The 27,912-nt window shown below is 36.2% G+C and overlaps 1 protein-coding gene across 2 annotated transcripts; it reads right to left on the reverse strand.

Moving 5' to 3' along the window:
- Nucleotides 1-944: 944 nt before the first annotated feature.
- Nucleotides 945-27,750, reverse strand: ATG3 (autophagy related 3). Of its 2 annotated transcripts, XM_014838664.3 has the most exons (13): nucleotides 27,348-27,750; nucleotides 24,566-24,607; nucleotides 20,120-20,169; nucleotides 17,277-17,347; nucleotides 15,822-15,929; nucleotides 12,351-12,400; nucleotides 9,993-10,074; nucleotides 6,267-6,301; nucleotides 5,875-6,030; nucleotides 5,220-5,303; nucleotides 4,965-5,092; nucleotides 2,842-2,910; nucleotides 945-1,217 (listed from the first exon to the last, which is right to left on the reverse strand). In XM_014838664.3, exons 1-13 carry the CDS (start codon nucleotides 27,417-27,419, stop codon nucleotides 1,136-1,138), a joined length of 1,029 nt encoding a protein of 342 aa, XP_014694150.1. In that variant the 5' UTR covers nucleotides 27,420-27,750; the 3' UTR covers nucleotides 945-1,135. The 2 variants fall into 2 exon arrangements, with proteins under 2 accessions (XP_014694150.1, XP_014694151.1); XM_014838665.3 differs by lacking the exon at nucleotides 5,220-5,303.
- Nucleotides 27,751-27,912: the final 162 nt, after the last annotated feature.

A 27,912-nucleotide genomic window follows, 5' to 3' on the forward strand; every position in this document is an offset into this window, starting at 1 on the left:
CTAATATTGTATATCATTTAGATTAAAGGTATTCGAAAATAGAATATTTCAGTACAATCAGTTTGGAAGATTAAATTAAGAAGGGAGAATAGCTTGCTGGCCACATGAGCAAGCAGGATATCTGAAGTGTATTAGAAGACGACACCCATGTTTATCTTTCCATGTTATACTATATCAAACATCACCTTACCTCGTCACTATCTTCACTGTGGACATTTCCTTGCAATACAAGAATTGGACTGCAATTGCAAAAAGGAGAAAAATAAAGGGGCATTGAAGTAAAAAGAATATTCTTGAATGATGAGGAAAAAAAAAACTAAGGTTCCTTAGAGGCAGGGTTAGCCACTCCATTATGCGCAGAATGGGAAGAAGAGGGATGAGAGGCAATGTAGGAAGAGAAGAGGTAAAACGAGTCTTCAAAAGGCCTGGGTTCTGCTCCTTGCCTCTCAGCGTATGTCCCAGAGTAGAACACACTCAGCCTTTCTGAATTCCTCTACCCCGATCTATAAACTGGTGTGATACAACAAACGGTCTCTAAATTCTGCCAGGCAATCACAAGAGGAGAAACACTCCTGAATCTTTGATAAAAATAACTGTGGTGGCATCACCTTAATAAAACAATCAGGAAACAAGATAACTAATAGCACTTAGCATATTTCCTGGCATACAGTAAATGCTTCATAAATATTCACTATTAGCAGAGGAGACTTGGGGAGGAAGTAAGAAGAAAAACAAAAGGAACAAAGAAGAGAAAGACGGCAGGAAGTCTGGTACACAGGATTTTCTAGTCCTAACTCTCACACTATTACACATTTAAGTACTTTCCTCATAAATGTGAACCCAAACCAGGCATCATCATTCTGTATGACACATTTCTTCACTTAAAGAGTAGTTACTTAAGGAAAATACTATTCTCACCTTTTGACAAGAAGCAAGAGAAACAGTCTCTTTACACATTTTTATTAAACAAATAAGGCTGGTAGTGGAACTTTTTTTTATTTAATGCATAAACATGTAAGTCTCTTTATTAGAGAAATTGTACATATTGGTGAATATGGTCAATGGTCACATCTATGGGTTAATTCTTTAAAAATCAGAACCAATTAATATTAGGATACATTCTATGCTTGCTTTGTTACATTGTGAAGTGTCTTGTGTAGTCATATTCTATTGTTGGAATGACAGCTTGTACAAATTTCAAGAAAATTAGAAGATACCTAAAGATCTTCAGCTAAGGAAAATAAACCGGTAAATAGTTCATGATTTAAGCTAACATTGCAATTACCCATTTTAAGCAATAATTTCTCAAAAAAAATATATAAGACAAAATCGTAAATCAAGTATCTTGAAAAGTTCACTCATGCAAGTTTGTGTCTATTCAATGAGGCTCTCTGTAACTCTAAGGCTGCCTGATCCACTTCCATTTCATATCTGAATGTGAAACTTCTTAATGAGTACAAGTTCATATAAGCCCAGCTACTCTGATATAAAAATAAGGACAAGGCTGTCCATGTTTAAAGGAGTGGGAAATGGTCCCACTACTGACTATGTTTGCTAGAATATTTTAGAAAATAAGACAGGGTAAAAAATATAAAAGCACTGAAGCAAAAGAGAAAAAAACAATTAAGTGGAAATCTTCCATAAGGACTGATCTAGGTTAGTATACGACTTGTCACAGAATCTGCTATATTGAACAGTCTTTACTAAAATCTTGAAATTTTTCCTATGTTCCACTGCATGTGAAAACATCAAGAGCTGAATTTTATTGAGGGAACGGATGACTCAATTACGAATTTATATTATATAGAGTCTTCCAAGTTGCTACCTAGCTTCCACCATAGAGATGAATGTCAAATTCTGCATAATATGATTTCAGGAGTAAATCTGGTTTGGATCAAAAGTTCTTGCTTTTTCAATATCCAATCAGCCCAATGTTCCTCTGAGGGACACACTTTATTAGCAAGGCTTAGGTTATCCGTAGTTCTAAGAGTGCGGTGGCCCCTCAGTCTATAACACTGAGTGGCATGAGTCACCAAGTCTAATATCAATCTAGCACCAAACTAATTCAAGCTATGTGGCATCTAAACCATTGACTTCGGCTGCTTTTGATGAATCCATGCTATGGGCATATGTCTTTCAGGATGGAGCGGTTTACTTGATTTATTCCTCTTCTCAATCCCAGAGAACTGAGTAAGAAAACCATAGTAAGATATAAGAAGGGTGCTCTTATCTGGAGAAAAATGAAAATACTATATTTTAAGAATATCTGAAATATACTTCATGTGCTTTACTTTTTAATTAACCTATTCAAGTTGAGTTTTTTGCCTCAAAGAGACCTCAGACTGACACAACCTAAATCTACTCTTACGTGCCAGGAAAGCACATTTTTGAGAACGTGTTAAATTGGAAATAAGGAAGGAAAAGATACTCATGTTTTATCCTCTAAACTAGTACATTACTCATCTTTCAACAATGAATCAAATCCATTGAGTTTCTTTTCAAACATTAAGAGCCATGGTTTTGTATTCACATTCTCTTAGCCATTTCCTCTTTGACAATCAAAAGCATTTGGCAAGCTGCTGCCTAGAAGCACACCTTGATCTGAGGCTCTGCAACAAGGCAGAGCAAACTGGTGCACAAAGGGGCCATGTGGCATCAACTGAACAAGGCAGAGCTATCACAATCCAATGTTTTCTAAAGACTCGCACTAAGATTTCCAGATATGAGGGACTAAAACAAGCTACAGGTACTGTGTCATTAAGGTTACACTAATTTTCCCAAAAAGGAAAAATAAATCCTAGGAGCCAATTTGCCACTAATCACATACACAGGTAAGGATACATATGAACACCAAGTTCTCCCCCTCCTTCTGCAACAGTCTCAATGATCTTCTTCATCACCTCAGCATGCCTAAAAGCAAAAGAACAAATCTTATTAGCATAGATCAATTAGACGAAAACAAGAAAAGCAAGTTTTTATTTGTGAAGCAATCTACCTTATTATTGTTGGTTAACAAATTTAACATATAATAGTTACATTGTAAAATACTCTCCTCCCTACTCCCCAATGGGTCAGATTGTTGAGTCACCCAGACTGTGGTCCTGGGGGAGGGGATAATTTTAAAAAGCTACGGGAGTCAACAATGAACACAATGGCACTAGTTAGCTTTCCTACAATGGAGGCAGTGGGCAGAACACCAGAGAAAGGGAAATCACGCCAGGGCATAATTGCAGAGCGAGGGTTGTCCGCTCTGAGAAACAAAAACAAATCAGACCAGGCAAATTCCAAAAAGCTACATGGTAACAGTTGGTAAAAAAAAAAAAAAAGAAATAATGCTGTGATTTTGACTGTTTAAATATTTAGCTGAGAATAAGCCAAAACTGAGGTAAAGAAAAGCTAATTCGTCAAGAAGTTTATATATTTTTTCTTTGTCCTAATCCACATTGTAAAATTTATCTGATTCTATTTAGAAATTTCTTTTGTTTTTAAATAAAGATAGATATTTATCTGAAGTTTTTGTCCTATCCACTGACCTCTTCACGGCCAACTGCTGTCTCTCCTGTGGTACAGAAAAGAGTGATATCAAGGTGACTGCCTGGGCACATAAACTGACAAAAGGGCAAAGTACAAAAGAAATGAACTATCTTTTATACAAACCCTGACTTAAATAATGCTGCTTCAGATTTTACGACTATAACCTTCAGGACAGAGACAGTCAACTTAGAAGGTGAGAGTAAACACAGTGGTCCTGAAAACATGAAGGTACAGTCTAAGGTGGCCCATGGCAAGGCCTAAAACATCCCTGAAGTCTCATTTTACAGGCCCCCAACTTTTTTGCCACGTTAACATAAACATTTTAATAAATGACTGTATTATGCAGTGTAACATTAATTACCAGTTAAACTACTTCTCTCTTTTCCCAGCTGAGTAAAATTTCACCTCAGCAAGACACATGCCTCAGTTTCACAAGCATGCCCTACAACCTCAAACCAAGGAACAAAGAGAATAACTCTCAAAATGAAAACCTTTTAGATTAGATAATTCAAAACTGAAACTAATGACTCAAATTACTTTTCACAGTTCGCAATATTAACAGCTCTTGATGTAAATAAACTGGAAAAATGATCTAGGCTTTCTATGGGATAAAGTTTGGGAATAAAGAGGTTGCAAAATTTTAAACACTAGAATGTTGCATCTAATTAGTCAATAGAATACCAGAGGTTTCATCTGAAAAATATTGTTAGTAGAATTTCTCAAGGATTTGTGAAAGTTACCCATTAGAAATAACTAAATGAAAGAAACTAGCATGTAATATATATATATATTTTTTAAGGAAAATTCTGAACAAATCATGTATATAGACTCAGGTTCACTTATTTGGCCCTGTGAATACACAATGACACAAAGAAAATCTCGAATTACGAAATGCACTTGGTTTGATAGGGCTGAAAACTTCTTAACAGAAGAGTAAAGCAGAACAGAAAGTCTGCATGTATCTCCCTTCGCTAACCAAAAAAAGGAGAGAAACATGTCACCTAGAAAAAGCAACAGATTAACTTTATACTCCACATTCACAGAAAGATACATCACAATGGAGCACACCATGTCTAAATGAGGCATATTTCTTTAATCTAAAATAGATCTTCCAAACTATTCTTGAAGCTAAAAACAGGAGTGAAATCACAAAGATTGATACTATAATCAGACATATACAGGGAACAAAAAAAAATGAATTAAACTTAAATTGGTGAAGTTTTTTCATTTTTCTTATATATTTAACTAAGCACAAGAACACTTCTAAGGAAGACAAAAGAGAATTTTATTTGCTTATTAAGTAAATTTTTTCTGTTAGGGCACCAATGTTTATAGACTCCCAAGTAATAAATTCATGAATTATAAAGACACCCCCCCCACATACATACATACACACACACACACACACACACACACACACACACACAGACCTGCACGGGTGAACTGAACACATAGGTGGTGGTGGGAGATGAGGGTGATTTTCAATGGTCACTGTTTTCTTCACATGATCTTGACTGATGTCTTCATACATGTGCTCAACTGTTAAAGGCTGCCGTTGCTAAAACAAAAAAGGCTTTGAAATTACTGTTTAAAAACTTTAAGGCCTAAACTTAAATGTCTATAATGTATTTATTCCCACCTCCCACATCGCTTACAATTTAGAATTCTAGACTATTTAGAATTACCGGATTATTTGGGGGAAAGTTTACACCAAGGAGGGGAGGAAGGAAGAAGTCTGTCCAACAAGGCTTTGTGATATCAGCCACCACCTAATGCAATAAAGATCCCACAAAAAGTCAGGTTCATGGCTATCAAAACATTTTAAAACTTTATATCTCGTCTTTTAGGTCTATTTTGTTTATTTCTTCTTTCCCATTTATAGTTTTTGGAAAGACAGGTTACACAAGTTAATTTTATTTCAATTATCCTTTAATTCAATTAAGTGGGTGAGTAAAGGAAGGTTTTCTGTCTTAAGGGAAAAAAAGACATGTGACACGAATATTCTGTAAATGCCTATATATCTAATAGATGTAATCTCAAACACAATTTAACACAACAAACCAAGTTCAATTTCCCTCACATTTTGAAGGAATAAGCTCAGGGAACAAGAAATAAATATGTAACAGACTATTTCTGCTTAATTCTTAGTAGGACTGTTGTCATGGTGAATAATGCACAGTTTCTTCAAAACAAGAATCAAGTTCAATATTAATCATAAAATTATAAAACAAATGATTTACCAAATTTGAAAGGCCACAATATATACTCATGGACCTAATGGCAAAGGAATTAAACACAACAATTTTAAAAATTTGCATTAAAATAACTTTTTATTTTTACCTCATCATAGCCAAACAACCATAGTCGTGGTGTCTGGTAATATTTATCGTAAGTGATGTAAAGGTCGTAAGTTCTGGTTTGCAAAATAGCATCTTCACCTCCAGCATCAGTTTTAGCTTTACAAGCTTCTACTATTTTCCTTGTGTCTAGGGTAGCCTGGTAATAATGGAGAAAATTTTACAACCATTAAAATCAGCATAAATGTGACATTTTAGAAAATCTATTTTTCCCACCCTATATATTTTTTTTCAAAAGCAGATATAACTTAAAACTCAAAGTTAAAATGTACACATATAAATAAAAACTTATTTGAAAGATCAAGATACAATTAATAACACTAATCTCCAAGTTTACTCATTAAAAATTAACCAAAGAAAACTCAATTTACAAACCTCATCTGTTTCCAACAATCCACTCTCTTCATATTCTGTTATAAAAAGCAACAAAAGATTAATTAAGTTCAAAACAATTTCCTAAACCAAATTATGTATTACTTCAGAGTATCATTCAAAGACCAGGTTTTTGCTTTTGTTTCTGATATTGAAGAAAAGATACTGAATACATGACTGAGCTAACTCTATACTTACAAAGCAGTGGATACTTTACCTGAGAGAGCCAGAGAAAGTCAGCACGCTTAAGGCTTGGTCTGCGCCACAGTCTAATAATAATACTAATTGGCATAAGAATACCGTAATTAGTGACTCCATAGGGTACACAAGGCTGCTCACATAACTGCATAAAATGTGCTACTAAAGTCATCAGTGACTTCCACTTCGCTGAATCCAGTGGTAAATTCCCAGTTTTCATCTTAATTGACCTCTCAGGAACATATGGCATGATTTATTCCCTCCTCCTTCAAATACTTTCTTTCCTCTGCTTTTAAGATACTCTGTTTTCCGGGCCTTCCTCCCTCTCATGAGTTTCTCCTTCACTATCTCCTATGCTGGTTCCTCTTCATCATCTCCACCGTTTTTTAAGAAAAGAAAAACAACCTGCAGTAACCAAGGGCTCAGGTTTTAGACCTTGTCTCTTCTCCACTCACACCTACTCCCTTGATGATTTCATCTAGTCTCAAGGACTTTAAACACTGAGGACTGTCAAATTTATTCCCTGACTGCAGACCTGGATACCTACTTGTTTACCTATGGCTCCAATGAAGGGGCATCATTAATATCACATGTCCAAAAGTGAGCTCCTAAATCCCCCTCTAAAGCCATTCAGTCCTATAATTTTCCCCATCTAAGTTAATGATATCTTTCCATATCCTCAGGTCAAAAACCTTGGAGTCACACTTGACTACTGTGTCTCTCTCATGCCACATCTAATCCAGCAGCAAATCCTCTTGGCCCCAGCCTCAAACTATGTCCAGAATTCTACTGTTTCTCATCACTTCCAATGTTGCCGCTTGAGCCCAGCCACCATCATTTCTTGCCTAGATTATCAAAATAGCCTCCTAACTGTTGTTTCTATACCCCCTCAGTCTATTCTAACACTGCAGTCACAGTGATTCTGTTAAAATGTTAAATCTCATTCTAAGTTTCTCTCCTACCTAGAAAAACCCCTCAGTGGCTTCTCATCTCACTCTGAGTTATAGCCAGTGCCCTACATGATCTGGTTCGGAGTTTCCTCTCTGACTCCACACCTTATTACTCTCCCCTCATTCTTCTCTGGACATAGGAGCCTCCTGGAAGGATTTTATATAAGCCACACATGCTCCCACCACAGGGCCTTTGCACTCTCCCTCAGATATCCAAATAGCTTGTTCACTCACTTCATGCCAGGCTTTATTCAAAAGGCCTATTTTCAACTTGGTTTTTCTTTTTTTTTGAGGAAGATTAGCCCTGAGTTAACTTCTACTAATCCTCCTCTTGTTACCGAGGAAGGCTGGCCCTGAGTTAACATCCATGCCCACCTTCTTCTACCTTTTACATGTGGGACGCCTACCACAGCATGGCGTGCCAAGTGGTGCCAGGTCCACACCCAGGATCCAAACTGGTGAACGCCTGGCCACTGAAGCGGAATGTGCGCACTTAACGGCTGTGCCACCAGGCCAGCCCCTAACTTGGTTTTTCTTGACCAACTTATTTAAAAATTACAACACTCATCCCACCCCAAGACTTCTCATCCCCTCCCTCCTTTATTTCTCTCCCTAACACTTATAACCATCAAATACATTATACGCTTTGCTTATCTCTTCTTTTTCATTTGTCTCCCCTAAACAGAACATAAACTCCATGAGATCATGTCTACTTCTTTATCTCCAGCACCAAAAACAATTATCTGATACATAGATACTGTATTGCTCAATAGATATTTGTTGAACAATGAATGAAAATTAACTGCTTTTTAGATACCATCAACATGGTTTTCTAAGCAAAATTCCATATACGGCAATTCTTTCCATAACTCTATGCTCATGAAATGTAACAAACATACTAAAAGCCTGTCAGATATCTAAGGCAGTCCCACAGCTTGTACTCGAAACTGCGCTTTACTCATAAGGTTCTTCCTACCCCTCCACTCCAGCATGGACGACTGGATACCCTTCAGAGACAGAAGGAATCCAGAGAGAGTATTTTTGCAGGAAGGTAGTTCTGACAATTATGAGACATCCAGGTGGAAATGAAACTAAATGAGTGGAACTGAAAGAGATCTGGGTTGGAGGTTTAGATATGGAAGCCTTGAGCATAGAGACAATATTTGAGATTGCTGTGAGCAATTCTGGTTACAAGTAACTCATTTATTTCCTCAAAGAATGGGAGTTTACCATGGAAATAAGGACAAGACTCTCACTAGAATTCAGGAACAGATACACAGCTAGGCTTCATGGGGACTCAAAAGTAATTTAGAAAACAAAACTGAAAGATACTTTTCAGTCGAGGCTAGCCTGGCAAGCAGGCTATGCTGTCACTTCCTCATCAGCAAACACCACTTGCCGTTATGGTGCTTCACCTCTACGTGGCACCGTCTTCTCCTTCGGCATGCTACAAGACATCTCTACCTCACCGTAAATTCTACATACTTTTGGGATTCAGCCTCCAAAACGTCTACTCTTTTTTTTTCATATTCTCTTCCTTTTTCAACTGCTCTCTCTCTATACATTCATATATTTATACTTAAAACTCTCACAGAGAACCTAATATACTTTATACATCATTTTTCCTGTCATACAAATTTCCATGCCAGACCACAGTATGCCATTACACAAACCTTAAGAATAGATAAAAATCTACCCAGGAGTGCAAGGAGTGAGCAGAAAAAAAACAGTGAAATCCCATGAAATGGTAACATTTAACAGCTGGGCAGAAGTAGAAGAACCCCAGAAGAAGACTTAGAAGAAAAAGTCAAGGAAGGAAGAGGAAAACCCAGTGCCACAAAAAACCGGAGGAGGAAAAAAAAGAGGAGGAAATGGTTAGCAGAATCAAATAATGCAGAGAAGATAAGTATACAGATTGGATTTAACAGAGAGGTTGCCCTGGTGACGGCAATTTCTTCATCTATTTTTAAATATCTGAGGTTTCATGTGCATTAAAGATGATCATGCTAATGAAATATGAAGCTTTTTGAAGAGCCATATACTATTAGACATGTATTACTCTGCTCTGTTAGTACCGTGGCTTTCAATCTCTTCTAACAATGATCCACTAATGCAGCGATTCTCAGCTGGCAACCCTAGGAAGGCATTTCAGAATCTCAGGGAACAGTGAGGGGATTCTGTATAATTCACAAGGCCCCATTAAGAATCATATTGTAAAGTTTTTATAGTAAGATGTTATCAGAAAGGAAAAAGAAAATACAGAATGCACAAGCAAACTTCGTTCTGCTCTGAAAGAGTTTAAGAATTAGCTTAAGAATCTGTATCTTACAGCTGTACCCAGCATTAAACATTTATGACTAATATTTATCCCAGTAGAAATAACGCTGTCAAGATTATGCTCTAGGTAAAGTAGAAGAGGTAAGTTCTGCACTGATTAAATTTAAACCATACAAAATCCTCCCTAGGCTGTTAAATGTTAAAATTTAGAACTCAATAGATTAGAATTCTTAATCCACATGAATTACAAATATTCCAAAATCAATATTCTAGCGCGACTAAAGCAAATGTAGGACACAAATACCTTCCATATCTGCAGCTTCTCCTTCATCTTCCTCTTCTTCCTCCTCACATAATGCTGAGCAATCTTGGAGTTTTATACTGTCCTTTGAAATTAATTATATGTGAAGTCAATTAAATATGTTCACTAGTTCAACTACTGAGCACCCCCATGTCAGCACAGTGCTAATCACTGTGAAAATAAGAGTGATATGCCAGTTCTCATCCTCAAGAAACTCTTCCTCCAGTGGAGATGACAAACCCATAAACCAGCTAAGTGCTGTGACTGAGAAATACACAAAAGGCATCACCGAAGCACCACGAGTCACCTGAGCTACCCATTTAACAAGAGCTGCCAGTTGCATTCCCAATAAAATAATATTTTTGGGTAACCAATTCATTGGTATTAGAAAACCAGTTCAAAGTTACGTTAACTTACGTATTTAATTTAAACGTGGAAAAAGGTATATATTTATAAATCGCAATACATCCATAAGATAAATTTATTATTATAAATCAAACTATTATATTCTAATTTGTTAACAATATCCTGGCTGAATTAAGCAATTACAGTTATTTCAACACATAAGATTTCAGTTCAGTTTCTTAACTATATTAGCACTAGAATGGAAGAATGATGCTAACCAAAGACAAGCCTGATGTACAATTATTTTCATAAAATTAATATTCTAAAAATCTGAAATTATTGTACTAAGCCAAAAATTTGAACATTACTTTCACCTAATTTAAAATTTTACTTAGCGATGATTTTATTTACCACTATAAACTTAAATCGTATGTATCATTATTACACTAAAAATGTGAAACCACAGAAGAAAGATTGTCAGAATCTGCGTAATTATTAGATGAGCCAATATCTGACAATCTGATCATTAAGGGAAATTTTAATCATGTTGGTGATGTTCATACTTAATACAGCAGGGTATGGCAGAAATCAACAGCAAAGGTTAATACTTGGCTCCACATGGGAAGTATTCTAAGCACTAAATTATAAAAGATAACAAATTGTATATTAAATAGGAAATGACAGGAAAGGTATATTCTAGTTGTAAATTATTCTAAGTATCCATCCTTTAGTAGGATATAAGGATGTTAAATGGGATACTAAGCACCATATTAACCATTATTACATTTATTAAAAATTCTTAAAAGAATTACCATAAACCTATCAAAACAATGCTATGCACACTACTCTGCCATCTATCATTTCCAGAGTCTGAAGCACATACACTAATGGCTGGAGTAAACAAGATCTTCTGAAGCAGCAAAGCCAGTGTGCAATTTCTCCTTAGTCATTCAAACTCTCCAAAAAGTAGAATTTCAAAATTCTCAGGCCAATGAAGTGAACCTTAATCCCTACTAAGCATAAAATTGTACACTGAAAAAAATAAAATTTGTTTTAGTTTCTAACACTTTCTGTTAAGCCCCAGTTACAAATCCCAAAAGATCCAAATGACAAAAACAAAGAAGAATATCCAAAACTAGCAAATGTTGTAGTTGAATGTTTCAGAAGGACCAAAGGAACACAATTATCCTGCCCAAATATTCTACCCTCCAAGAGACTTGACTGTTAACAAAATAATTAAGAAAAGAGAGGGGGGTAAAGGCATTTTGCATTATTTTTTCATATCATTTCAAGCAACTATAAAAAATATGAAGACAATTGTGGTCATTCTCTCTTTAGAAATGAAAAGCTAATAGAATACAGACAGTCTGAATTAACTGAAAACTTTCAAGCAGAAAAATTCCACTCAATTACGTATTTTCACCCTCCCCCTAAAATAAGTCATACAATAAAATCTAATTGATTTAGCTTCCACTCACTCAAAATGTCATGATTTTGGATGATATAAACTACAATTTACCTTTAAATTCTCAAAAGCAAAAAACCCCACTCAAATTAGCAATAAATTAATAAACTACAGAAGGAATGAATGAACTTAAGACAAGGTTTAAACTACAAAATTTAAATAATATATCATTAGCATCTACTAATCAGCAAGTAAATAAACCCCCTCAAAAACCTCCACTTACAGAACATTTGGTACTTAAAAATAAAAAGCCATTGCTTTTAAACTAGCCTAGAAGTCTTTCCAATCAGTGAAAATTAGTAGTTTTTAACCAGTTATAATCCAAAAACATGTCTTTCTTAACCATTCGACAGATTAAGGAAAATAAGAGCAGCACTGGGAAACAGGAGTGTTTTGGTATACTGAAGTAAGAAAATGAGAAGGGAAAAAATAACTGGAATTTAAAAGAGCTTGGCTGCATAAGAACAATATGAGTAATCTTAAAATATATATATATATATAGGGAAATAGCTAGGTCACTGAATTGAGAAATAGAACTGATCAAACAGTACCTTGCTTTCCAGTGTAATCTCCTTAACTGCTTCGGTTATTCCTGCAATACCTGTGGTCAAATTCAGCAGAAAAGAGTAACCAAAATTAAGTTGTAAACATCCCCCACCTACCTGATTCAAGTAATATAAAAACACTTAAAATTATCTAAATTCTCACAAGTTCTTTGAAATGAGAAGGCAACGTTACAGCATTTTTACAAATGAACTCTAATAGGAATAATCTCAAAGTCACCTCTCAAATTAAACATAAAATTTAAAAATACCAATATAATATTTCACCAGAATTATCCTACTCTATCATTCCTCATTTACTTTCCTTGTGTGAATCTAGCAAAATACATATTCATTCCCAGAGAGTGAATATATTAAGAGATTACAGGAGTCGTATTTAGATTTTATGTAAATCTGCATCACAATTTTCTCAATAAGATATTGGTTACACTAAATATGCTATTTGCTTCAGAAATCTAGGCCATCCAGAGGTAGCAATATCACGTGACAATTAGTACGTGAGACTTTCTATTTTTCTGTTTTCACATCTTATTTAATCCTTACAAACACTATCCTGTGAGGTAGGTAGGGTAATAAGTCCTCCCAAAGAAGAAATAGTCTCTAAGAGGTAAATTAACTTGAGTCTCACAGCCTGTTGGTGAAGAAGCTGGGATGCAAATCCACACAGGGTGACTTTGGGTTCAAGGCTCTTCCAGCATACCTTTTAAGCAACCACCTCGGAACCTACACGTCTCAGTGAAGGTGGCATTAAGCAGATGGCAGCACCACAAGTCAGCTAAATAACATTTCTAATTCAAAATATCTGTCAGTGTTCTCAATTAGTTCAACAAGGATGGGAAATATTAAAAAAAAAAACTCTAAACGCTAAACATGCTTTGCTCCTTTGTTAATCTTCTAAAACTCTGATATATCTGTTCAACATGTCCAAAGCAAAAAATGACTTACTTTCACAAATGGAAAATGTCACAATCCACAGCTCTACCATAAAGCTTTTACCTCACAGTGGTTTTTCTAGAAATTACTATATATTACGTATGATTATTTCATAACAGTAAAACTCAAATATTAACATATTGAATTGGTATTACAAAACAATTCACTGAATCCAGTACATAGAAACAAAGAAAACAAACCTTCTCAACCTGTCTAAATATAATAATGTAGCAGTATGCCATTAACCCACTCTTCTAGAAACAGGACTTACTGGCAAAGAAAGAGAAAGCTCTAATGACTCTAAGAAGGGTAACACTCTCAAGTGCTGTAATGGTTAATTCTATGTCAACTTGTAGGTTATTGTGTCCAAGTGTTGGTCAAACACCAGTCCAGATGTTGCTGTGAAGGTCTTTTTTAGATGTGATTAAAAGTTAAATCATCAGACTCTGAGTAAAGCAGGTTATCCTCCATAATTGGGGGGGGGGGGGGCGCTCATTCGACCAGAGTGAAGGCCCGAAGGGGAAAAGACTGAGGTCCTCCAGAAGAAGGAATTCTGCCTCCAGACTGGAGCTGCAGTAATCAACCCTTCCCTGAGTCTTCGGCTTGCTGGCCAGCCTGCCCTATAAATGCGAGCCTCGCTAGCTTCCACAATCACGTAAGCCAAATCCTCAAAATAAATCTATCTATACCTGTACCTGTATCTATACCTACATTCTATTGATTGTTTCTCTACAGAACCATTGACTAATACAAGGGCTAACAGAAATAAAAGAAAGCCGAGAGAAGAGAAGCAGGGATGAAGGAAAGGGACTAGTCACCTGGTCTTGGGAGTCAGTCGGAAGCACTGCTTTAATCCCATCAGGATACAGTTTAAACCTAAAATTCTACGGGTTATCTCTCATAAACATTAGTTAGAATGCATTATGTACATCAAATTAACTGCAGCATAATACTCTGTGGTTTCCATAGATGAAAATGATGTTACTTGTGCCCTGTCAGTAGGGCAAACATTCTTTTTAGTTGCTGACTTTCTGTAATAGATTTTTGTCAATCCAATCATACTGACTTACAAATAAGCACCTGGACTTTGGGATAGTGATTACGGAACAGAATACAACCAGACGACAGAGTAACTCATTAACTTGACATCACAAACATAGTGCAATAACCAATGGCTCTAGTCAGTTAACAGAATTTCCAACAGATGTGCTACCCACATCTTCCAGTCATGGGAAAACTAAAGTAGAGCAGAAGTCTAACAGCTCTCCCTCAGTGGGGGAAAAAACGATGATCTTTAAAATTATTTTAAAAAGTTGTTCAATCTGCTCTTTTCTCTAGGCCTTGATATAACAACACTCAGTGCATTAAGAAACAAATCAGTTTCAAATCAGGAAGCCCAAGTCCTGAATCTATGCCAACATCACCAGCAGGAAAGAGATAGCAGTGTTTCTCCTATTCAGAGAAGAGGAGAAACTGATGGGACCACCTGTTTCCCGTGCAGGTTACTCAGCCCTCTATTGCAGAGGGTCTCAACCGAAGGCAGCAATTTCCCCCCTCATGGAATATTTGGCAATGTCTGGAGGCATTTTTGGTTGTCACAACTTGGGGAATGCTACTGGCGTCTAATGGGTAGAGCCCAGAGATATCACTAAATGTTCTGCAACGCACAAGAAATGCTACAACAAAGAATTATCCAGCCCAAAATGTTAATAGTGCTACAGTTGAAAAACCCTGCTCTACCACTACTTTTGATGTACCTCCTACTCTCTACAATTTAGAGGGAGGAAACCTGTTTTTAGTATCCTAGATTTAAACCCAGAACATATTTTCTTCATTAAAACTAAGTCATAAAAGGTAGTTAGCTATAGCAGCATATAATTACATACATTTACCTAGTTACATAAATACAGTGGCAAAATAGATTTTTTAGGACTTGGAATAAAAAATCATATTCAGAGTCCCAAACAACTTATGCAAACATACACTTATGAAAGGCTTAAATTTAGTCAATTCCTTTAACAAAAACTTACTGAACAATTTCTCTATCAAATACTTTGGCAGATACTGAGGACTCAACAATGAATCTCTACCTTCATGGAGCCTACAGTGCTTACAATCCTTTTAGTAGTCATTCAACAAATAATTAAATATTTTTAAATGCCAGGTCCAAGTAAAATATGAGTACAATAAAGCTCATCATCCAGCAACGGAATGACATGTAAATAACGGATTGTAAAGCAAAGTAGTATGCATACTCAGTATTTCTAACTGGTTTGCTTTCTTCCTTTGGAAATAAATAAAATAATATCATATTTTCAAACTGCTACTGAAGTAAGAGTATTATAGAAATGTGGTAGACTCTAAGGGCATTTTTCTCTTTTTTTTCCAATTTGTCCTCCTTCTTTTCACTTAAAAGTCTACTGTGCCTTATGTACTCTCTTTTTTTTAAAACCAAGGCTGCTATAAAAGATTGTAAGAGTTTAAAACAACTTAAACCAAATATACGCCATTCTGTTCTCCTCTTACCTGTATTATGATAAGTATCTACCCATCCCCCATCGCCATCATCTTCTTCAATGATAGCTTCCAACTCATCAGAATATTCCATCTGTTTGCAACGCTTGTAGCATGGCACTATAAAAAAGTGGCAAGTTTAGTTACTAGCACATAATCTGCTTCCTATAAATCCATTAGAAAAAGATAAGGTTTATTCCATAAAATATCTTTCTACCACCAAAATATGAAGTGAGTATATTTCACTTCTAATCAAAGTGATTAATTTCAGAGTTACATTCATCCCACAGACACACAATTATTTGACCACATTTATCTTTCCCTAAATAGCTTTGTCAGAAGACAAGGAGAAATGCTCTAATGGGAGTGTTCTATGTATTCTTTACTGTGATGGTCTGTGAAGAACAGCAGGCTGAAGCCAGAGATGACATTGTTCAACTTCAAGCTAATGAATAACACCACCTTATTTTAATGGCTTTGATCTCAGAACATGGAGGCACCAACACCTGTCATACTCAGAGGTGGTAGAGGTGACCTCTGGTTTGCAATGCTAAGTAACTTTCAATATGAATTTCATAATTCATATTTAAGTTCCAGCTATTCATAATGGATAAACCAGTGTAAAATTCGCTAAACTAAATTTTACTCTCTTATGCAATATTGGTGTCAAGTTTTTCATACAGCTAACGTGTCAATTAACAGGTATTATTATTCATATAATTGAAAAATTATATTCAATTAACACTGAATTATAAAGTTGAACAATTAGAAGGTAAAAACATTATGATGTAGAGTCAACAAATTACTATCTCCTGATTTTTTTAAAACAAGCAGTATATAAGTGATCAATCGTAATAAAACACATGTTGTAGGAAAAAAAAAAAACCCCTGCTGTTTCGTATATATTTTCCCTTTCCTATAATGGGTAAATGAGAGTCTTGGATAGGTACTATAACAATCTTTTGATGTTGTTTTCAAAATAACTTCACAAATAAGATACTACCTGTTTCAAAAACATTTTATGTGCCTATAGGCAATCTTTCAATGCCACAATGAACTATAAAATCTTTAAGAGTTGAGCTTTTAGATGTCAAAAGTAGTATCAATTTCACTTTCCAAGAAAAACTTAAGTCTAAAGATTAAAATTAAATAGCTAAAAAGATGATGATTATGAAGTCAACTTAAAAAAAATCTAATTAGAAGTAGTTCAACTTTGCCTCGGGCCCTTTTCCTCCATATCTTAAAAACTAGACTTTTGGCAAAAAGAAATTTAAAAAAAGGAAGGAGATAAAAACCAAATAAGGAAAAAAATACTTTAGCAATAGAAAACCCAGAGCTTCATTAAGTGTCCAAATTTCTGTCTGAGAGAAGCTGTAAGTACAAATTAAGATTAGTAAGTGCTAAGGTTTTTCTTAAAAATATAACTCTTTGTGCAAAATTTACTAATATATGCAACATAATTCTTACCATTTTTGGTAACCAAAAATTGTTTGCCTGTTGGTAGGTATGCCTTCACTTTCAATTCTTCCCCTGTAGCCCTTTAAAAAGAGTGAAAAGTGCCAAACACAAAAAAATATTTTAAAAGGCAAAGACAGAACAGAAGATATCACATGTAAATCTCAAAACCACACAATCCACACCCCTGATAAAACTGTTTTAGGACGGTTTGGGAAGAATACCATTAAGTGATATATGCCAGGGCATGGAAGAGCACAGCGATATTTTAAGTGAAACATGCTAAGAGATGCAGACAGATCCAAGAGCATTTGGATTAAATACTAGACAAAAAATGTAGGATAATGTAGAACTACTAAGCAACTATTATGCTTGCCTCTAAGCAAAAAGAAAATGCTGTTCTTTAGTGAGTATAATCTCATTAAGATTTTTAACGCTAAAGTAGAGCTCACCTTGAAACCAAGAGAAGGCAGAAGAATAGCTACATGACATTACATAACAAGTAAGTGGCTGACAAGGTCCCTGTTCCAACTACTGTATTAAAATTGGAAGTAAGAGGTAAAAGATGCTTTGAATCACAAGATGATAATGTTGAGAATAATAATAATGGAAAACAAAACTTTATTGAGTACTTATTAAGCATAGAACTTCTTTAAACTCTAACACACATTATTTTCATATAATCCTCAGAACTATAAGAGGTAATATTAATACCCTCATTTTATAGGTAAGTAAACAAAAGCTGAAAGAAGTCAGGTTGCCCATGATCACAAAAACCAGAAGATGGAAGAGGCAGGGTCAAGCCAAGTGTCTCGAGAACTCCTGCTCTTAAATGCTACTCCCTCTGTGGGTCAGAACCAGGTATAACATTTCTGATTTTTTGAGTGACTCTGGAATACATAAGAATTTGTTCAAAGATTCTTCTGTGGGCTACCTACTGGAATTGGCCAGAGCTGTGGTGTCATGAGGTGTCTGTCACAAAAATGAGCATAACTTTGGAGTTCCGCTGCCTTGTCAAGCTTCAGCCTAAAGTTCAAACCATAGATTTGAGCACAAGATAAAGCCAGGAAATATGCTAATATCATTTGGCAGCCTTCTAGGCGGCTTTAGACCATTCCCAAGTGTCAAATTCAATAATGTCATGGCAATGCCTGAGGTTCTGAGGGAAGGAGATAGAAGAAGGTCATGAGAGCATCTGTAGACATTAAAGTATAGCATAGAAATAATCTGTTTTTAGCAATAATTTAAAATGAATTGTTTCTTTGGCCCCAACAGTTCAGCCAGAAGAGTGGACACTGGAATGGGGTATATTAGGGTATAACTGAGTTCTAAGTTACAAGTAAATTATTTCAACCATCACAATTCATAAAGTGAAACTATAAACTCCCACCTGCTAAAAGAAGATCCTGTCCATAAATACAAACCCCTATAACAATACTCTAAATCCTATGTCCAAAGTAAGCAGACAATTAAGGGCTATGAAAAAAAATCTAACAAAAATGTGTATCTATCATATTGAAGAAAATCCTAAAATAGTTCTTTTTAAAAATAACTATTATTTTAAATTTTATATACCTATTTGACTTGAAATATATATAAATAATAGACTAGAACCTAGTAAATACAGTTTTAACAATCTAAGAGAAAAAAATCAGAGAGCTTCTACGATTGATATGAACTCAATTTTAAATATGAAACAGAAATACATGTAGGAAAGACAACGACATAAAAATAAATGAACCTGACATTATGATCTTTCTTGGTACATAAAAAACAATGCTCTAAAAGATAAAGAGCCATCGACACAAAGCAGTAAGAACCATTTTGGATATGTGTTAAATATAAAAATTAAGGGGAACAGAATAGGCCACAGACGAAAGAGAGTTCTAACTCTGGTTTAAAACAGTTTAATTATTTAGGCTCTTTAAATATTAAAAAAAAATTACCAATTAGAACCTTGTTAATTCCAGAACCCCCACTCCCAAATCAAAACTGCACCTTTCAACTATAATTGGAAAAGTGTCATTGAGGAAAACAAAAAAGGATCTAACAAGCTGAGCCACTTATATCCAAATGAGATGATAATTCCAAACAATTCTAGCCTAATTAAAATAGTTTTTCCAGTACTAGGATCATTTTTTTAGCTATTGTCAGGTGGTTTTACCATAAGTACTTGAAAGTAATGAAACTAAAATTGTTTTAGAACATTCTGTTATTATTCAGAATATTTAAAATATATGTTATGAGAACTGTTAAAATTACTTTTATAATTAGAAGAAAAGTTAATGAAGAAAATACAAAGTTAAAAAGTCTGCTATGGGCCGATGTCCAACTGAGACCTTATTTGGTACCATGAACCTCAACTGGAGCTAACTCCCAAAAGCGGAGGATATTTTTGAACCTTAATAAATGTCTTAATAATGTCTTAAAGAACACAAGACTGCAAAATCTCTGGATTTATGAATGTCATAAAAAATATTCAATAAATACTTAATTTGAAAAAAGTGAGCTGATGAAACTTCTTAAACTCTTCAACAGTATCTTTTAAAGATCCACCACAAGCTCAGACCTAGACACTATAAAGAAAGGGAATACAAGTAAAAGCAGTAAAGGCATTTATCTCAAAAATGTCCATCTTTTGTGCTAACAGAGCAAAACAAAATAGGTATAATGCCCAATTTTTCTTCCTTTATTTTACTTTGAATATCACTGGCGCAAAGTTTAATAGAAAAATCTACTAGAAGAGGGTTAAACCAGTAGTTCTAATTTTCATGCACTAACCTATTTTGTAAACTGCCATAACTATCAAGTGATACCTTTTACAAATTTTCTCTTTCGCACTCAAGATAACTTACCATTGCCATGTTGGACAGTGATGGACTAAGTGATCTCCAGCTGCCACAAACTATTCAGGATTTAAAAAGAATATGAAAAAAAGGAAAAAGAAAAATTGAACATCACTAAATTTAAGGTGGCAAAATACCAAAGTGATCATCCCATGTAACCTTTACACGCAAAAATCAATCAAACTGCAAACAGCCCCAAACTTGCTCTCTCAGCCAGAACTTATTTTTGAATACTATGCAAAATTTTTAACATCCATAAAAATTCAAATTAATTTTGGAAGAAAAAAATATTGAGTGCTATTTATTTTTTAATTCAATTTTAATCACTGGATTAAATAATGCCAAAAGCATACAGAATCATGAAATAAATAAGGGTAACACTACAGCATTTCAAATTTCAAAAATCATTTTATGGATAAATAAAATGTAGAGAGATTCTTGCTAGCAGCTGAAAACTCAATGAAAATCTTTGAAAAAATTACTAAACACATACAGGTCTATGATGCAAGCATAGTTTATTACATCACAGTGCACATTTCTTCTTCCTCTTTTTTTTTTTTCTTTTTAAATTTACATAAGAGCCAATTTTGAAAGCTTTTTCATGCTCTTAAAGGAATCATTAACAAAAGTGAGAAATGTAGTGCCAAAACAATGAACTTCGGGGAAAACTTAGAAACTTTTGATTTTTTTGGAAAACATCAAGACAATTAAGAAAGTGCCTCCTCTAACAAACCTTGGACTTTCTAGGCAAGCTGAACACTGTACAAGGTTTCGGTTTTCTTCAGAAATAGAAAACAGACTCAGGAGAAACAGTTTAAGCTTCTGAGAATTCCATCACCCATGAACACGAGCGGATCTTACTGCAAGACGGCAATCCTGCTTATTCTTAGAGCAGAAAATGAAAGTCTGTTCCGCACAACTGCAGCGTCCCGACTGGAGCACTGTCTGCACATACTTTCCCAAGGACTCTATTTCACAACAGCTCCAACTTCAAATCACCAACAAGGGTTGACTACACAGCAAAAAATTACAACGTCTTCCATCTTCCAAGGTCTTTCTGAGAGAAGGAGGTCTATACACAATACTCTAATTTGAGTAAAACTCTCTAAAATAAGAATTCTGAGAGTAACTTTTAAGATACATTAACAAGATAAGATTTGGCAGCATATTCCCCCCAACAGCAACTTCATGAATGTTTCTGTTCTTTTATTTCAACAAATCTTTTTATTATTTAAACTGGTCAGGTAAAGACAAAAAACCCAAATGAAAACAATACTCTCTTCCTCAAGGTTTAAGCATTTTGGGTCACTGCAACCAGGTGCTTACATTTAACTATGTGGCTCTCAGGAACTAATTCATCACCACCACACGAGTATTAATTTAATCAAATGCAAGCAAAACAATAAAAATTAAAAAATTCTTTAATGATATTGCCTTGAGGTTATAAGACTGTGATATTTTATTCCATGGCACCTCTGGTGGCATCTATTAAAAAAATAACAAAAACACTAGAAGGTAAGGAAAACTATAAAAGAACATAAACTGCACTGATAATCAGTACATGTGTACATCTGCCCTCATTCGCAATGGCATCATTACATGCTTCATATGCTCAAATGAAATAAAATCTAAGTTTCAAATTTCTAAATTCTCAATATTGCTTGCAGTAGCTTTCTCTTAGTGATTAAATATTAATACTGAATAACTCCAAGATAAAATCAATATACATACATACATTTTTTTTGCTGAGGAAGACTCACCCTAAGCTAACATCTGTTGTCAATCTTTCCTCTTCTTTTGGCTTGACGAAAATTTGCCCTGAGCTAATGTTTGTGCCAATCTTTCTCTATTTTCTATGTGGGCCACCACCATGGCATGGCTGCTGATGAGTGCTGCAGGTCCGCACCCAGAAACCAAACCTGGGCCACAAAAGCGGAGCGTGCCACACTTAATCACCAGGCCAGGGGCCAGCCTCAAATATTAATATTTTAGTGAACAGATTTATCCCTCAAACTACCCTCTATTACTAGTACTCTACTTAATCAAGTCACACACATTGTACACCAAAGTATTTTTAGTCAGACAATACTACATTAGGTAATGCCTGCCCCTCTTTTTAAACATAATACTTCCACACCTCTCAAGGAAAACAAAAAGATACCTGGGGGGCTGACAGCCAGAAGTCCAGAAACAGTAACATAAAACTAATGAACTGATGAACTCAGCATAATATTTATCCAAAGCAAATTATGTCTTCTCATTTTCCTCCCCCAGACTCATTCTAATCTAACTTAATCCTGTAATTGTGCTCTATCCCAATCCAGCATTATGTGGTCAGTATCCAGCTGAGCTAGTTTCACCTTGCGTTGTTTACAAAGGGGGAAAATTCATAAACCACTTCATGACGCAATTAAGTGTAACAGTTATTCATTCTAGGATTAGTAGCTGTCTTAAAACAGTTAGCTTAATTCTATCCAATGACCACAGACTTGCATCTCTAACTCCAACTATCTATTTACCAATTAGTCATCTTCACATAGAGAGATAAAGCCAAAGAGCACAAGAAGAACAGTAAACTTTCATCTCTACTCTTGATTTCAGATACTGTTTCAAGAGCCATGTCTAAATTACACCTTCAGTTGGCAAGAACATTAATGATATCCTTAAGATCAAAACTTAGTTTTATTTGGCATTCACAGTATTAAACTCATGATGTCTAAGGTAGAATGGGTTCTTTAGAGAATGTCAAGCCAAAATCTGTCATTTTATAGATGAGGAAACACGAGGCCTATGCCTAAAGAGCTTCATCGATTTGCCCGCAACAGAATAAAAGAAGTTAAAGAAATGGGTTTAGAAGGCTGGTCTTCTAGGTTCTTTCCATACCACTGATAAAGAAATGAAAAGCAATAGGATGTACTGGAGTACATGAGGAAGCCATTTAGTTTAAAAATAATTGAGCACAATCTTGTTTTTCCAAAAGGGCCTGACATTGCCTACTGAGCATGCATTGTACATCTGCTTTAAACATTTCCTATGTCCCAAAGTCAAGAAAGATACCCCTAAAGATAGGGATGTAGCTTCCCCCTATATCAGCATTTCTTTGAGGATAAGCATCTCTTCCTGGAAACTAAGGATTAACTAGTGACCTACTGTGCTCACCTTGTGACCACTGACCTGCTGACCACTGACCTGCTGTGCCAGCTAAGCATCTTGTGACAATTCTAAAAGGGACGTTCCTGTCATATGTAACGTATGCTCTTTGTTCCAAGATGGTATATAACCACACTGTACACCCCACTTCTTTGATGCCCTTCCTTCCTTGGGGAAGGCAGGCCCCGGGATAGTCCTCAGATCTGGCTCATAATAAACTCACCCCTATTTTGATTTATAGATTGATTATGGATTATTTGCACTGACACCACCATGTGTCTTTAGTAAAAATAAAGACAATTTTAGATAAAAAGATCAGTTCGGTACATCATTCTTAGAACTCACAAGGATTCGGGACTGAAGAGATTCCATCACAACTGAAAAGTGAAAGATCAGTTACTTCTCTGGCTTGAGGTCTTGGAATTTACACTAACAGCCAGATCATACAATATGGCTCATTTCAAAATGTTTCTTTCAAAACAATGAGTAAAAGTTTTACTGCCAATGAGTGATGCTTTTAATGAGAGTTAAAGTGAAACGTAAATAAATTATTTGCCATTTATTAAAATGAAAAAAATAATCCTGATGCAACCATGACTATTCATAAAACTGCAGTCTAAAAAGATTTTTGGACTAGTATTTATTTCTCAAAGGATAACTAAATAAACTATCTAAAGGACAGAGAACACTTCCATTATATAGATTTGGTGAACAAGTAAAATGATTCCTCAAAACATAATTCTATGTTAAAAGTTCAATAAAACACAACTGGCCTATAAAACAGCCATTATTTTCAGCATTAAGCAGATTCAACATTACTTGGTTAACAGGAGAAGTGAAAGAATGGTGAAAAAAATCAGTGTTAAGTAGTATGTAGCAATAAAATATTGAAGCTGAACACTGAGAGAAAACAGTGAGCTGAAGTTTCCAAATGGAAAGCCGTGAAGATTCATGTTTGGTGTACACAGAGGCAAAACCCAGCAAACACCTCAGAGCCCACTGTGCAGCTCAAATATGAGGGAAATCTTATGACCACTGACATCTTTTCCATTCCCTCTCCCACCCTCATTTCGAAACCAAGAGGAACTACAGAGAAATAAGAGAAGTGGCAAATCGAGAGGAAGTTACATTTTCTTCTATTCTATGGGAAGAAGAAATCCCCATAAAATTGCTAATATAGTCAACAGAATCTAATTTTACCCAAATCAAGATTGAAATTCAAGATGTTTTCTTAAAAAGCAAAAAAGCCACTCTGTTTAAGATAATTGTAAAACATAATAGCTTCAGAGTATCTTCAACACTCACCTCTTCTGGGGTGATAACACCTGTTTCCTTAAACTTTGATTCCTAAAGAGATTAAAAAGAGTAACACTATTATACTGTCTTTCACTTTCATTTAAAAAATGTTTGTGGGTAACTATTTGCCTGTCACCTTTCTAGGCAACAGAACACACATAGAAAAACAATTTATCACTGGTACCTGAACCTCAAGAAATATACAAGTCTAATGGAGGAAACTGACATGAAAATAATTACAATGCACTTTGGTCAGTGCTATAAAAGAACAAAACTCTCTGGAAAAACACTCAAAGGTTTATACAAACATTAGGCTTTACAATGATTCTGTGGAATGACCAAATACCTTTATCTTACAGAATAGTAAAAATGTCTTAAAGATGTTTAGACCTTACAATTCAGCCTATGTCTCATTTAAATCAATATTAGAAATCAAATCTAGAAGTCATCAGTCATTTAATACTTTCCCATTATTCTCATCTCCAACAAGATATTGGTACAATATTCTCTTCTCTAAAGCAAAGATGTTATTTACCAAATTTTTATAAATTTTAAGTTGTATGTAAGACTTTTCGGTAAATTCATTTATGAATATTATTCATTCAACAAATATTTACCAAATAATTACTATGTGCCAGGCACTATTTGAGGTAATGAGGATAAGAGTGAACAAAATAGACCAAACTCATCCTTGTCCTCATAGTTAAACTGTAGTGGAGGGAGAAAAGCCAAATGGTAATGAATACCAGGAAGAAAAATGAAGCAGAGAGGAGACTGGTCAGCGGTGGAGGAGAGAGGGCTATTTCAAACAGGATGGTAAGAGAACAAAGACTGCATCAACAGGTGACTAGAGCAGAGACCTCAAGGAGAGGAACCAGCCACAAGGCTGTCTGGGGGGAGAGCATTTCAGGCAGAGAGAAGGGCAAAGGCAAAAACCCGAGGCAAGAAAGCACTTCATGGGATAACAAAGAGGTCAGACTGGCTTAAGCAAAAGAGAGCAAGGGACAGAGTAGATGAGATAGAGCCCTGAGCCAATCAAGTAGAGGCTTGAAGGCCATCCATCATAAGGACTTCAGCTTTACTGTACATAAATCTCCCAAACCATGATTTTTCTTAACTTTCACTTGTTGGGAGAAGTCACTATTTCTCTCCCAGGGACTTAAGTTTTTTCTCCTTGCCTTCTCATGTCTCGTAGGAAACCACAAGGATTCTCTCTGTAAACCAACAGTGTGCACAGAGAGGCGGAGGAAGGGTCATTAATTCTGCTTTCCTTATTACTAAAAATACATAGTGACAAATGCATATGGAGAAGCTAACACTTTCTTTTCAGTTGGTGAACAAGTAAAATGATCCCTCAAAACGTAATCCTGTAAGTTCAATAAAATATAACTGGCCAATAAAATAGCAGTTTTATATTTAATTTGGGAATTCTTTTTCTCTTGCTCCTCTCTCCCTAAAACTAAAAAACTTGTAACAATCATGTATTATTTAAATCCTGTATTTTTAGGTAGACATGTTTCTGAAAAAATGAGATAATATGCAAAAGAATCCTTTGAATCAAATGTCAAAATTATTTTCAATTTCAAAGCAACTGAATAATCTTAAAATGGGTTTCGCCATAAACAAATTTAAGCACAACAAGAGTTGGACTTCTCATCTACAAACCTGCCTGACTTTTTTCCCTAACTTGGCCCAACAAAGTATCATTTTAAGATCAGTCTTAAAAATAAACATTAAAAAAGCAGAGGACTAATATTTCCCTTTGTCATGGAAAGAGAGCAAAGTAAACCTGTCCACTATTCTTCTTGGCACACCAGAATAACTTCTTGAATACAGAGGACCAACCATTCCCAAGAATATTTCATCCCCACACTAAGATTTGTAGCTTTAATTGAAAGCTTTAAAAAAAATTTTAATTTTTTCTCTTAAAAAAACACTAACAAGAACTCCGTATTCACTATCCCTGCTTGCTTTTCAGAAAGGAAAAACAGTGACAACAAACAATTTACTCTCAACGAGCTATAAAATTAAACTTGAATGCACTTCTGGAAACTCATCTTTGAAAAAAGTCACTGCTGTAACAGCTAATGTGTCATGATTTTTACTTTAAAAATGCTGTATTACTGACAATGTAAAAAACCCATTTATATCTAGGAGGGTCAAGCTGCTCCTTATTATCACTGAAGTCCAAGCTTAACAACTAGTTTGGGCTATTTTAAGGACTTGGGAAAGGGAGTTTTTGCCTGTTAGCTGGGTTCAATGGTACTGATAGAGATGATGACGCAAGTTTCACCTTGTTCCTCTGAAATCTAACAAGCTGGGACCTCAATCACAAGTTACAATTTCAAACTCCTAATTATAAAGGACTTACTATGAAATCTGAAAGAAAAAAAGTGACATGTCATTCTAGTACCAAACACTGATTTCATTTTTTTTTAAAGATAAAATCCTTGTTTAAAAAGTTCAAAAGACTTCCGATATTAGGATGTCACCTTCTCAAATCCACTTAGCTGAGGACCACTTTCCAACTCGACGCACCCAGATGCGCCGAGTTCCGACGGATGGAGACAGGAGTTCGCATAAGACCGCTTCAAGTCTACCCTAAGGGCCAGAAAGCCCTGAGAACCGCCAGGTGAGCACTCAGGTGGGGGCTGCACCTTTCCTGCGTCCCACTCTCACCCGCTTCCTCCACCTCTCCCCGCCCGAGAACACCGAGCCTCCCCGGCGCCGGTTCATCCCTGCCGAGTGGAGGGTGCGCCTGACGGCCCCTGGCAAACCCAGCCCAGCTTACCTTGAGGACCGGGGTCAGGTACTCAGCCACTTCCAGTGCCTTTCCCTTCACCGTGTTAATCACATTCTGCATCCTGGGGCCGGAGGAGCGGCCGGCCCCGCGACCGGGTGGGAAGGGCAGCCGGGACACGGCCCGGGAGGCAGAAAATGTCCCCGCTCCCGCCGACTCTTATCGGCACCCGGCCGGTTGACTCGAGGGGACGGGACGCGACGGGACGGATGGGACGAGGGGGAGGGGCGGCCGGCGCCGCGCGCGAGGGCAGAGCGCGCCCCTCGCGCCCCCGGCAGCGCGCGGCGGCCCGGGCCCAGCTGTCACCTGGCCGCGAGGGAGGCGGCGAGGCCGAGGGGAGGGCTGGCGGAGAAGCGGGCGCACGCGCAGCTCTCGCCCTCTCCGGAGCTGTCTTCTCCCTCTTGCCGCACTCGCGCCCCTTCCGGCTTCCCCTTCCTTCTCTCACTCTCTTGCCGTAGCTCGGCCGCCACCTGGGCCTCACGGGACACAGGACTCTCCCAACACGTGACGCGAGAAAGGCCGCGAAGGGGCGGGATCAGGCCGCTTCGCCCCTCCC

Source organism: Equus asinus, chromosome 5 (assembly GCF_041296235.1).
Source record: "Equus asinus isolate D_3611 breed Donkey chromosome 5, EquAss-T2T_v2, whole genome shotgun sequence".
Classification (NCBI taxonomy): Eukaryota; Metazoa; Chordata; class Mammalia; order Perissodactyla; family Equidae; genus Equus; species Equus asinus.

Excerpts from the sequence above, each read along its gene's own strand:
- ATG3 (XM_014838664.3), bottom strand. The coding sequence starts at position 27,419 with ATGCAGAATGTGATTAACACGGTGAAGGGAAAGGCACTGGAAGTGGCT. Across the intron at positions 24,608-27,347 it reads ACCTGACCCCGGTCCTCAAG|GAATCAAAGTTTAAGGAAAC; the intron begins GTAAGCTGGGCT and ends TAATCTCTTTAG. Across the intron at positions 5,304-5,874 it reads GGTTGTTTGGCTATGATGAG|GTGGTGGCTGATATCACAAA; the intron begins GTAAAAATAAAA and ends TTATTGCATTAG.